This window comes from Artibeus jamaicensis, unplaced genomic scaffold, assembly GCF_021234435.1.
Source record: "Artibeus jamaicensis isolate MK-2021 breed Jamaican fruit bat unplaced genomic scaffold, CSHL_Jam_final contig_391, whole genome shotgun sequence".
NCBI lineage: Eukaryota > Metazoa > Chordata > Mammalia > Chiroptera > Phyllostomidae > Artibeus > Artibeus jamaicensis.
The window spans coordinates 7,572,906-7,585,975 of NW_026521814.1; the positions used below are offsets into that span (position 1 = coordinate 7,572,906).

A 13,070-nucleotide genomic window follows, 5' to 3' on the forward strand; every position below is an offset into this window, starting at 1 on the left:
ATCTCACCTTTAACAGGAAGCTAAACAACAAAACAAACAAGCAAACAGAATAAAAACAAAGACACTGAAATAGAGAACAAGTGGGCAGCAACCAGAGGGGAGAGGGAAGGGAATTTAAGGGGAAAAATGGGGAGGGATTTTGAGGAACAAGTATGAAAGACACAGGGATGAGGACTGGGGTAGGGGGGGAATGGGAGGGAGGTGGGGAGATGGGGCAGCGGGGGCTGGGATGGGAGAAATAGACAAAAAAAACTACTAGAAAAATAACTAAATAAAAAATATATATTAAAAAAAAACATGCATTGTTGAAATAGTCACTTACCGTGAATTCTTATCATTGTTATCTGTCAGAAAAAAAAAAAACAATGCATAAGGCAGTTAATAATGACAAAATACAACATAATCACTAACAATTTTGCTCTGGGAAAAAAAATTTCTATAAATTACTTTTGTTCATGAAACATAGCAAAATGATTATTTGCTTTTTCTCCTTTCTATTATTCTCTCTTTACATATATATGAAGAAGGTATTCTTTCAGGATTAAGACTGCTGGCTTGCGTACATTTCTGGACTTTTCTCTAGGATATGAAATGTATCTTCTGAATATCAACTGGAAACCAACATTTCTAAATTATCTGAAGAAGATATGATTTTTTGAACTGCCACATCAAAGGACAAAACCAGCTCCATTTGCTATTATGGTACCATATGCTGAGCAGGCCTAGGACCTTATTAAACACGACTGCCATTTTACTCTTCTGAGCTTGTGTCTCCAGGATTGGAAATTACTGTAAAGCAAGAACAGAACATGACTAACCACAACCCACAGCTACAGGCAGAAGATAACACTGGAGCAAACTGCAGCTTATGCAAAACCACCCAAAACCTCCTTTGTTGCAATGCTCCCAACAGCCTGTGGTCCACGCAACAGCTCCCATACTTTTATAATGCAATTATAACCCAATAAAAGCTCAAAGCTCCCACCCCTCAATAGTAAATCTAAACAGATTTACTATCTCTAAAGAGATACACCAGAGCTGGTATATCTTTTCATACCCTGCCCCCTTTCACTCTTGGAAAGTAATAACTTTGCTCTCTGAATTTTCTTGTCTTTGTGAATTTTCACACTGCCTGCATCCCCAACCACCCTAATACCAGGTAAAATGAATATTTATTATTTGTTTTTTAAGAAACATCAGAATTTATCTATTTAAAATTTAGACCACAAAATAACTATGCAGTATGATACCATTGATATTTACACACTAGTAGAAGCCATAGGATTGAGCTGCATATTATTTTCCCCAGCATAAGTCAGAGCAGGTGGAGTGTAGGAAGTAAAAGGGCCTGAGGTAGCGTTGTAGACTGCTCTGCCTGGTTTTAGGAATTGTATCTTGACCCCTTGTGGCTAAGGGCGAGGGATGACCTTTGGAATGCGAGCTGCAGGAGACAAAGCTTGTCTCTAGTAGCAAATGCTGCCTCAGTTTCCTCTCCTTGCCCCCAAAGCTTGGTTGGAGTCAATGATGGGTAAGACCCCTCACAGTGGGGGAGCAACCTAAGCTACACTCATCACTTGGGAGGCCTTCATGGAAGGACTCAGGGGGCTGCAACAAAGAGCATGGACTCTCACGCCGCGCCCCCCCCCTTGACATAGCCCCAGGCCCCATGTTCTCTGGGAGAAGTCCTTCCTGGCTCTAATCCTCTTAAGCCTGATTACCTGTTCGGAGACTTGCAGCTCCTTGCTTTGCTAGACCATGTCCTGGGGAAAAATCTGACATCACAAAGACTTGCTGATAAACCTGTGAAATCTGCTCTGCTAAGAGTGCTTTCATTCATATGATAAGGGTCCGAGAGGAAATAAGTATGTCTCCCAAAGTTTCTGCAACTCTTTCTGACAGACACTGACTCATAGTAAGCCCTCGGATTTCTTTGAAACGTTATCTACTGTTTGATCCTTGTTGCCCTGTATTCCTGTGTATTACAACCCAATAAAAGCTATGGCACAGGGGACTCAGGGCCTTTTTCTCCTCGGAGAAACTGGCCACTGTTGGCCTTTGTCTCCCCTGAGAAACTGGCCACGGCCCACTTCTCCTTCCCAAACAGATCACAGCATCTCTTGGCCATATTCACTAGTGTCCGTGGCACCCGGGGGAACTTGCGAGAAAGTTGCTCCCAGAGAGAAGCCACAGGGAAAGGAACCCAAGTTGCCAGTGTCAACCATTACCATAGACTGGCACATCCTAATTCTCCCAGCATTTTAATTTAAATAAGTAAGAACAAAGAGCCATCATCGTATAAATAGAGATTAATATAGGTTTGGGAATCAGAGAGAACTGGATTATGATTATGGCTCCATTATTAGTCATGTGATCTTTGCCAAGTTTTGAAAAAATTTATCCAAGTCTTGGTTTCGTAAAATCATAAGATTTGTTTAAAAAATGAGAGTAGCTTAGAATCATTTGTGCTCACTATATGCCAGGTCCTAGCCCCCTCCATTCTGCCAGCACGGTCCTGGTACAGTTCCTCTCAAGGAGCAGTGCTTGCTGAACAGCTACTACTCTAATTAATTATTACAATGTATGAATAGAGGTAATAATAATAGCCTATGTTGGAAAAACCTTGATCTGCCTAGGAAAGAGATTATTTATAGGTTAGATAATTCATGCGCTCATATTTTGTGCATTTTTACCACAGCATTTTCAGACATTCCATTACATGGATTCTGGGAGCAGCACCCATTCATGTGTGAGAAACATGTTCAGTAATAGTTCTAAATACTGTTGATGATTTTCTCTGCCCCTTGAAACCTTACTGGCTTGTTCCACTTTTGTTCTAAGCTGGTCTTTTTTTACAACCAAAAGTGAGAGAAAAAGGCCACTTACATGACCCATCTGACTCAAAACCACGATTCTCCTCTCCTAATTTCTTCACGCTTCGAAGAATTACTGAGTCAGACATGGTAATTGCAGCCAGTAACCCTGTAAGATAAAATAAAAGAATGATTACAATGATCCCTTCTTTAAGCAAAGCAGCAAAACTTAAGAACAATTTGGTTCAAGAAGAACACCTTTACTAACAATCTCATAAAAAGATTGTTTAAGTGATCAATAACCCCATGAAAGAGAATAATGATTACGAAAGATAAACCCAAACCATTAATTATAGATTTCTCAGGCTGAAGAATGGATAGTTGCTTTTTTAATTCTCTGTTCTTCCGGCTTATCTGTCCTTTTTTCTTTCCTTCCTTTCTTTCTATCAGTAAAAAGAAAAATAACTATGCCCTGACCAGCATGGCTCAGTGGCTTGGGCATTACCCTGTAAGCCAAAATTCGATTCTCAGTCGGGACACATGCCTGAGTTGTGGGTTCTGTCCCCAGTTGGGGCATATGCAAGAGAATACTGATCAGTGTTTCTCTCCATTACTCCCTTCCCCTCTCTGGAATCAATATCAGAAATTTCTTAAAAAATACACTGGAAGTGCACAACCAATGGACAAAGTTTTGGGGTCAATATCTGACAAATGACACTCAAACACCAGTGGGCAGCCTTCGGAGCTCCATTGTAGATAAAGCTCCCAGATCCAGGACGCAGCAAGGCCAGTGTGGACCAGAGCTGCTAACCAACTTGTTTCAGAAAACAAGTGTAATCTTGACATCAAAACAAACAAAAATCATAAATACTTTTTAAAATAGGTTTGAAGTCATTAAATAAGATATGTTGAGTATCGTTCCAAAGTTTTCATTATATGAAAACATATAATGAGCAATGTTAACCCCCAAAATGCAGTGACTGTTCATTGTAAAGTTATTTTGATCATTTTGATATAAGCAGAAAAGTATTCAATAAAAATCAAACTCCATTCTTGATTTTTAAAAAGATTTTATTTATTTTGAGGGAAAGGGGAAGAGAGGGAGAAAGAGAGGGAGGGAAACATTAATGTGTGAGAGAGACATCAATTGGTTGCCTCTCCTGTGCCCCCAACTGGGGACCTGGTCTGCAACCCAGGCATGTGCCCTGACTGGGAATTGAACCAGTGGCCGTTCCCAGGCAGACGCTCAATCCACTGAGCCACACCAGCCTGGGTGATTTTTAAAACCTTACAAAATTAGACAAATTATCATTTTGTACCCCAATGAATAATTTTTGGGAAATGACCAGTAATGAGTACTAAAACCATTAATTGAAATACTGGCAAAGAGTAAATATCTAATAGTGCAAAGTGTTATGAAGATGTAAAAGAAAGACATTACATTAAGTTGTCGTATTTCCTTAGACTCCTCTTGGCTGTGACAATGCTTCATATTTTTCTTGTTTTGATGACTTCGACAGTTTTGAGGAGTATTGAGAAGTTATTTTGTGGAATGTCCCTTAAAATAGTGCTATGTGATATTTATTTTTCTCATGATTAGACGGAAGTGGTATGTTTTGCAGAGGAAGACCAGAGAGGCAAAGTACCCTTCTCGTTGCATCATATCAAAGGTACTACCAACATTATTTAACTAAGTAGCTTATAAGGTCAGTACAAATCTAAAAAAATACTAAATGAACCAGATTCGAAATTATTTTATTCAACGACAAAATTTGTTCAATATAACAGTATTACATTCAGAGACTGCTATGTTTGCTGGTTCTATTGATTCTGAAATTTGAACCCAAAAGAAATTTTTCAAAAAGCAAAAATAAAAACTCTTTGACAATGAGAAAATTATACAACTTTAATGATAGTTGTAATATTGCATCACTTGACTTCAAAATAAGACATTTTAAAAAATTTAGTCTCCAATTAAATTTTTCCTGACTTAGCTCTTCATTCTAAAAGGTTTCTTTCTACTGGTGTGTAAACATTTGGTAGTATTTAGAGGCCACTGGTGCAGTGTCTTGTCTATAAACATCAGAGTTTCACAGATCTTGGTACTTCCTGTGGCTTCATTCTGCTATGTCTCTTCAACTTCTCTTTGAGCCTAGATTTCTTCATCTTTCAAGTCAGGGAGTGGTGGTAATGGCAAAATCTGCCTCGCAGGACTGATGTGAAAATGAAATGAATCTGTGTCTGCACATCAGCTGCCACAAATGGAAAATGTAGCTAATGTTCCCTTTGCCCTTCAAGCTCAGTGACTGAGTCCCCCTGTACCCTCAATGCATACCTCCTGCCCCTCCCTTCTGATGCCATTAGTAGTAACTGCAGTCTTTTTTAAGGAAGAAAATGCTGATCTACCAACCTACTCCCCTCACTTTCTCTCTTTTGTGCCTTCAGAAATTCTGTACATTCGGTTTTACATTAGGTTTCCTTACATTTTCCTTCTTTCTTAGAGCAGTGATTTTTGTGATCTCCATTTTACTATTAAAAAGTAATATTCTCACACAAAAACTTATGTACAGTGTAGATTTTTATCCACATTAGCATCATCATGCCTTTCAGCTGGGGAACACCAGGAATACACCTGTGGTTGAACGACCTGGATTTCTTATTACGGTGAGAGAGAACACACTGTGGGGAACTATAGGTAGCTCAGTAAAAGGGTGGAACCAATTATAGGACATGGGCTTTGGTTAGGTGATTTGGGAGAAGGTCCAATGAAGTGGAGGTTGCTCCAGATTGGATGCTATCAGAAAGCCAGAGTAGTTCTATAATTGGGTAAAGAAATAGTAGTCATTCATATAACAGGAGAGAAGGATGTTTGTTCTTTTGTGTTGCACAGTGATCTTATTTTGTCCTTTCAACATAATGAAATGGGCTTGCTTTTTCTCATTTTATCCTGGTCTCAGAGTGACCTTGTCTGAGGTTGGTGGGATGGTTCATTTTACATGTCAATTCAAGTGGACTAAGCAATGCCCAGATAACTGGTGAAATATTATTTCTGGGTGTGTCTGTGAGGATGTTTCCAAGAGATATTATTTGAATCAGTAGAAGATCTCCCTCACCAGTGTAGATGGGCATCATTCATTCAATCTTTTGAAGGATTGAATAGAACAAATAGGCAGAGAAACTGAGGGTGGAGAAACCAGATAGATATTTTTCCAAAGAAGACATCCAAGTGGCCAACAGGTAAATGAAAAAATACTCAACATTCATCACTAAGGAAAGGCAAATCAAAACCATAATGAGACATCGCCTCACGTCTGTTAGAATGGCTACCATCAAGAAAGCAAGGTAAGTATTGGTAAGGATGTAGAGAAAGGGGACTCTTGTACACTGTTGATGGGGGTGTGAATTGGTGCAGTCACTATGATAAACAGTATGGAGGTCCCTCAAAAAACTAAAAATACAAATACCATATGATCCAGAAATCCATTTTCTGTGTATATAGCCAAAGGAAATTAAAACAGGATATCAAAAAGATACCTATACTCCCAAGTATTAGAAGTGTATTAATAATATACTCCTAATTATTAATAATAGTCAAGATATAGAAATCACCTAAGTGTCTGTCAATGGATAAATGGTTAAAAAAGATGTAGTAAATATATATAAACAATGGAATACACTCAGCCATGAGAAAGAATAAAATACTGCCATTTGTGATAGTATGGGTGAATCTTGAAGGCCTAAATTGCTTAGTGAGATAAGCCAGACAAAGAAGGACAAATATTGTATTATATCATTTATATGTGGAATCTAAAAAAAGGTGAACTCATTGACTCCCAGCCAAGAAGGCCACATAGGCAGACAAGCTTGCTTCTTTGCACAACCCCAACAAAATTATAACTAAAATATAGAACAACCATCCTTCAGAACTGACAGAAATTGAGTTGAATGGAAGTCTGACAACTATAGAATTAAAGTAACCACATCCATCCAGACTGGTAGGAGAAACACAGATGTGGAATGGGCTTGTCCCAGGTCCATGTGTGATGGGTGAAGATTTGGAAGGAATATCTTGGGGTGAGAAGTCCCAGCCCCACATCAGGCCCCCAGTCCACAGTTCCAGTGCCAGGAAGATAACTCCTCAAAACTTCTGGCTGCAAAGACCAGTGGGAATTGAGTCAGTGGAAGAAACTTCTGGATCCCCAAGCAGTTCCTCTTAAAGAACCCACACATGGACTCACCTACACAGACTCACTCCCTCTGGGCTCTGGCACTAGGGAGGTGGCTTGAGATGCACCAGTAGTATGCAGGGGGAGGATGATGTGTTAGACATCAAAGCAAGAGAATCCATTGTCCCATTTCTGGACCTTCCCCCCACAGAGTTGGCAGACTGGTATCATATCTAAAATTCTATCTACCTGGCTAACACTGCTTGACCCACCTTGAAGATCCCCAGACACTCTTCCCGACTCAACTTCCAAGCCCACCCAAGCTGCTTTTCCATATGAACAAACAAGCAGCAGCTGGCCTCAGTGAGCTCCAGACTCAGAACTAGCAGCCTAGATTCACAGACTGGCTTTGTCTGGGAATCCCCAAGCCCAGCATAAGCAGCAGCCATCTCAGACTGCTTTATAACTCAGGCAGGGTGGCCCTGGGCAAAACACAGGTGGGGGCTGACCTTGGCTTGCACCACTCAGGAAACCCCAGGGCCAGTGCACCAAGTGGACAGCTGTAGACCATATTAGAGCACCACTACCTTGCCCCTGCAGAGCTGATCCTCCACGGAAGGTGGAGGTTGGTGATCAGTGGTCATAGCCAGTCCTTGCAGCTGATTGGCCTGGGTAAATCCCTTCCACTGATCTGCCAAAGCAACCAAGGCTCAACTACAAGAGGAGGGTATACCCAGCCCACACAAAGGGTACACCTCAAATACCCAGTTTGGATGATAGGGGATGCTGTGCCCCTGGACCCTACAAGACACCTACTACATTAGGCCCCACTACCAAGACATGGAGTCAAAGCAGCTCTACCTAATACACAAAAACAAACACAGGGAGGCTGCCAAAATGAGGAGACAAAGAAACACAGTCCAAATGATAAAACAACTCAAAACTCCAGAAAAGGAGCTAAACGTGATGGAGAGAAGCAAGCTATCAGATGCAGAGTTCAAAACACTGGTTATAAGAATGCTCAAGGAACTTAATGAGAACTGCAATAGCATAAAAAAGATCCAGTCAGAAATGAAGGGTACACTAATTGAATAAAGTACAATTTATAGGGAAACAACAATAGAGCGGATGAAGCTAGGACTCAAATCAATACCACGGAACATAAGGAAGCAAAAAACAATCAGAACAACAACAAGAAATGAGACTCCAAAAATCAAGGATAGTGTAGGCAGCTGTAGGACAACTTTAAGCAATACGACATTCACTTCATAGGGATGCCAGATGGAGAAAAGAAAGAGAAAGAAACTTAAAAATCTATTTGAAAAAATAACAAAAGAAAACTTCCCAAAGAAGGAGCTACTACCCTTTGCAACAACATGGATGGAACTGGAAAGCATTATGCTGAGTGAAATAGGCCAGGCATTGAAAGACAAATACCATATGATCTCACCTTTAACAGGAAGCTAAACAACAAAACAAATAAGCAAACAGAATAAAAACAAAAACACTGAAATAGAGAACAAGTGGGCAGTGACCAGAGGGGAGAGGGGAGAGGGGAAAAAAAGGGAGGGATTTTGAGGAACAAGTATGAAAGACACAGGGATGAGGACTGGGGGGGAGGAAATGGGAGGGAGGTGGGGAGACAGGGCAGGGGGTGCTGGGATTGGAGAAATAGACAAAAAACTGTACTTGAAAAATAACTAAATAAAATTTAAAAAAAAAAAAAGAAAGAAAACTTCCCTAGTAAATAGGCATGTAAGTCTAGGAAGCACAGAGAGTCCCAAACAAGATGGTTGCAAAGAGGCCCACTCCAAGACACATCATAATTAAAATGTCAAAGGTTAAAGATAAAGAGATGCAGGGGTGGCGGGTTGTGAGAGAATGGGTGAGATGTAAGAGGATTAAAAAATACAAATTTGTAGTTATAGATTAACTATGGGAATGTAAAATACAGCATAGAAAAAAGAGTAGTCAAAGAACTTACACACATGACCCATGGACATGAACAAGACTGGGGGGATTGTCTGAGGGTATGAGGGGTGCTGGGTGGAGGGGAACAAAGGGAGCTAAATCAGAAAAACTGTAATAGTATTATCAATAAAATATAATTGTTAAAAAATGTAAGCTCATAGAAACAGAGAACAGAATGGGGATTAGCTGAGGCTGATGGGCTGTGGAGTTGGGGAGATGTTAAAGGCACAGACTTGCAACTAGAAGCTGAGTGAGTTTTGGAGATCTAATACACAGCATAGTGACTATAGTCAAGAATACTATGTTGTATGCTTCAAAACTGCTGAGACTAGATATTAAATGTTCTTACCACAAAAATGAACTGATAATTTTGTGACTTGAAAGAGGTGTTAGCTAAAGCTATGGTGGTAACCACATTGCAATATATTAATTCAATATGTTGTATTAAACTTATACAATGTTGTATGTCAATTATAATCTCAATAAAAACTTAAGTAATTATTTTAAGATGAAGGAGGATGTGTTTGCTCTTTTGCTTTAGCTAGGACATCCATCTTTTCCTGCTCTCAGACATCAGAACTCCTGGTTTTCAGGCCTCCAGTCTCAGATTGGGACTTACATACACCATTGGCTCTCCTGGTACCCAGGCCTTTGGTTCCCCAGCATCCTGGGCCTCCAGCTTACAGACTGGGAGAATTGTCAGCCTCCATAATCACATGAATCAATCCTTTACAATAAATCTTATTCTATATATCTTATTGGTTCTGGTTCTCTGGAGAACCTTGAATAATACAATTGGTATTCTGTGAGATTGTTCATTTCTGAAAGAGCATAACATGGTTTAGGTGTGAATTCCAGGCCAGCTACTGAACACCTGGGGCTATTCTTTTATTTGTTTTCTCTCTAAGCAGTGCATCACATCACTCTGAACTTTGGAAACCTACTGTTCCCTTCTGACATACCAAGGAGCTATACTTCAAAAGATGTATAGTCTTTCCATTAGAGGTACTCTCCATTGCTACAGGGCATACATTGTGTAGCATCTGACTGTTGCTCAGTCAGAAATGGAGGCTAGTTGCCATATCTCTGGCCACTCTAGAAATGGCAGTGATGACTTTGGAAGGCCATTGTATTGAAAATGTTGATTGCTTGCATGCATGCACAGAGACAGTGGTGATTTTATAACACTAAATTTGGAAAAGTGCAATGAGATACCAAAATTCCTAGAAAGAATAGACAAAGCCTTGCTTGTGGTACTTCCCAGAAAAGGCAATGTTCCCAGAATTAGATGTTCCATGAATTGCTTCATATTTTTATAAGCGTACAATGAAACTCTGATATATCATTAGACAATGTTTCCTCTCACTGGTTAATTCCCTTTTTATAAGACAAGTTTCTGGGAAGGTCATTTGGAGATGCTGGAAAATATCTCTGCTAATCTCTGAAACCCTGAAAACACAGTGGGAGTCTGGCTTTCAGGGGTAAACAGACTTGTTTCACAGAGAGATGAGAGTGTCCCCTCCTTACTTGCACACTCTGAGTTAAGAGTGCTGTATTTTGTCACCTTAGTCTTTCCCATTAAATCAAGCAGATGTAATGTCATCAAATTCTATTCTTTCAGCACCTAAGCTAACAATTTGTTCTTGAGTTTCCTGAAGCATGTGAAAGGTACATGAGTATCATACATTGCAAGAAGCTTTAATTAAGATTCTTAACAATTTATAATAACAAAACTTTACTTTAACCAACACAAAAAACTCAGAATTAAAATTAATGTACCATGCTATTTTTTTTCACGCTGAATTTTGATGTAGTAAATTATTTCAATCTCCAAAAATTTTCTGAAAACAAATTTGCAGTTTTTTCAGAAAGACTTATCTTTTAATAAACTTGAGAACCTAAGAGTTAAAAGTAGGATATCAAGATTTCTAAGCACTAGCTGGCAGCCTTTGGCTACTTAATCATGGAACCCCCCAAGAATTATTTTTATTTAAAAATATATTTTATTGATTATGCTATTACAGTTGTCCCATTTTCCCCCTTCACTCCCCTCCCACCCACATTCCCCCCTTTATTTCATGTCCATGTGTCATACTTATAAGTTCTTTAGCTTCTACATTCCCCATACTATTCTTACCCTCCCCCTCTCTATTTTCTACCTACCATCTATGCTACTTATTCTCTGTACCTTTTCCCCATCTCTCCTCCTCTGATTGCCCTGTTGTTAACCCTCCATATGATCTCCATTTCTGTGGTCTGTTCCTTTTCTAGTTGTTTACTTAGTTTGTTTTTGTTTTTGTTTTAGGTGTCATTGTTAATAATTGTGAGCTTGCTGTCATTTTACTGTACATGCTTTTTATCTTCTTTTTCTTAGATAAGTCCCTTTAACATTTCATATGATGAGGGCATGGTGATGATGAACTCCTTGAACTTGACCTTATCTGAGAAGTGCTTTATTTGACCTTCCACTCTAAATAAAAGCTTTGCTGGGTAGAACAATCTTGGATGTAGGTCCTTGCATTTCATGACTTGGAATACTTCTTTCCAGCCCCTTCTCGCCTATAAGGTCTCTTTTGAGAAATCAGCTAACAGTCTGATGGGAACTCTTGTAGGTGACTGTCTCCTTATCTCTTATCTCCTTATCTCTTGCTGCTTTTAGGATTCTCTCCTTCATTTTAATCTTGGCTAATATAATTATGATGTGCCTTAGTGTGTTCCTCCTTGGATCCACCTTCTTTGGGACTCTCTGAGCTTCCTGGATTTCCTGGAAGTCTATTTCCTTTGCCAGATTGGGGAAGTTCTCCTTTATTATTTGTTCAAAGTAGCTTTCCACTCATTGCTCTTCCTCTTCTCCTTCTGGTACCCCTATAATTTGGATGTTGGAACGTTTAAAGATGTCTGGAGGTTCGTAAGCCTCTCCTCATTTTTTCGAATTATTGTTTCTTCACTATTTTCTGATTGGATGTTTCTTTCTTCCTTCTGGTCTACTCTATTGATTTGAGTTTCAGTTTTCTTCTTATCACTATTGGTTCCCTGTATATTTTCCTTTATTTTATTTAGTGTAGCCTTTATTTTTTCATCTAATTTGTGACCAAATTCAACCAATTCTGTGAACATCCTGATTAGCAGTGTTTTGATCTGTGAATCTGATAGGTTAGCTGTCTCTTCGTTACTTAGTTGTATTTTTTTTCTAGACCTTTGATCTGTTCTTTCATTTGGGCCATTTTTTTGTCTTGTTGTGCCTGTTATGTATGAGGGGCAGAGCCTTAGGTGTTCACCAGGGCGGGGCAATGCAGTTGCTGGGTTGTGATGCTGTATGTGGGGGAGGGGTCTGAGAGGAAACAATGGCCCTTGCTTTGCTCTCTGCCATATTTTGGTCCCCTCTGCCACTTCCCACAAGCAAATCGGGCCCTTCTGATACTGATTTCCATGTGGTTGGTTTGTGTACATTCTAGGACCCTGTGGGTCTCTCCAGTGAACTCTCCTGTGAGGCTGGGAGTTTCTCTAGGCACCTCAACCCCCACAGGTGTTTTCAATCGGTGTTTTGAGGTTTTATTTCCCAGCGCTGAGATGCTGGGTTGCAAGGTCTGTCTCGTTCTCCAGTTTCACCTGGTTTATCTGTGCATGAATGTGAGACCGCCTGGTCTTTGCTAGGAGCTGGAATACCTCCACGCTGAGGGATACAACTATATGAGGAGCATTTAGCCCACAACTTGTTTTTGTAAATAAAGTTTTATTGGAACTCATTTGTGCTCATTTGTTTTCATTTTGTCTTTGGCTACAATGGAAGAGTTGATTGGCTGTGACAGAGACTATACCCACATTCCCCCACCCAGCTCCCAGTGCTTAAAAATACACTTTTTAACCCTTTATAGAAAATGCTCACGGACCTCTGCATCTTGAGATCAGCTAAGGACAGCCTGAAGCCCAGGGAGAAATCTTCAAGGACCTGATTTACTCAACAAAAAAAAATGTGTAATGCTCAGCCACCCCAACCAGCTCTATCCTTATAGAGCTTACAGTATGGCAGGGAAGACAGATAACAAATAAGAAGTTACAAACCAAATGACTAAGAATAAAGGGGAAGTACGTGCATCTCCTAGACCCCCAAGCAGAAGCCCTG

The 13,070-nt window shown here is 39.9% G+C and overlaps 1 protein-coding gene across 4 annotated transcripts in view; it reads right to left on the bottom strand.

The window, feature by feature from the left end:
- ABCB11 (ATP binding cassette subfamily B member 11) overlaps nucleotides 1-13,070 on the bottom strand; it is a 107,109-nt gene that overhangs the window by 91,373 nt on the left and 2,666 nt on the right. For 3 of the 4 annotated variants that reach the window (XM_053665241.1, XM_037140689.2, XM_053665243.1), the window contains exons 2-3: nucleotides 2,884-2,979; nucleotides 323-344 (exon numbers count right to left, since the gene is read on the bottom strand). In XM_053665241.1, the coding sequence (XP_053521216.1) occupies nucleotides 323-344; nucleotides 2,884-2,979 (118 nt within the window). Of the gene's footprint in view, nucleotides 1-322; nucleotides 345-2,883; nucleotides 2,980-13,070 lie in introns of those variants that run through there. The other variant, XM_053665242.1, reaches the window with a different exon arrangement.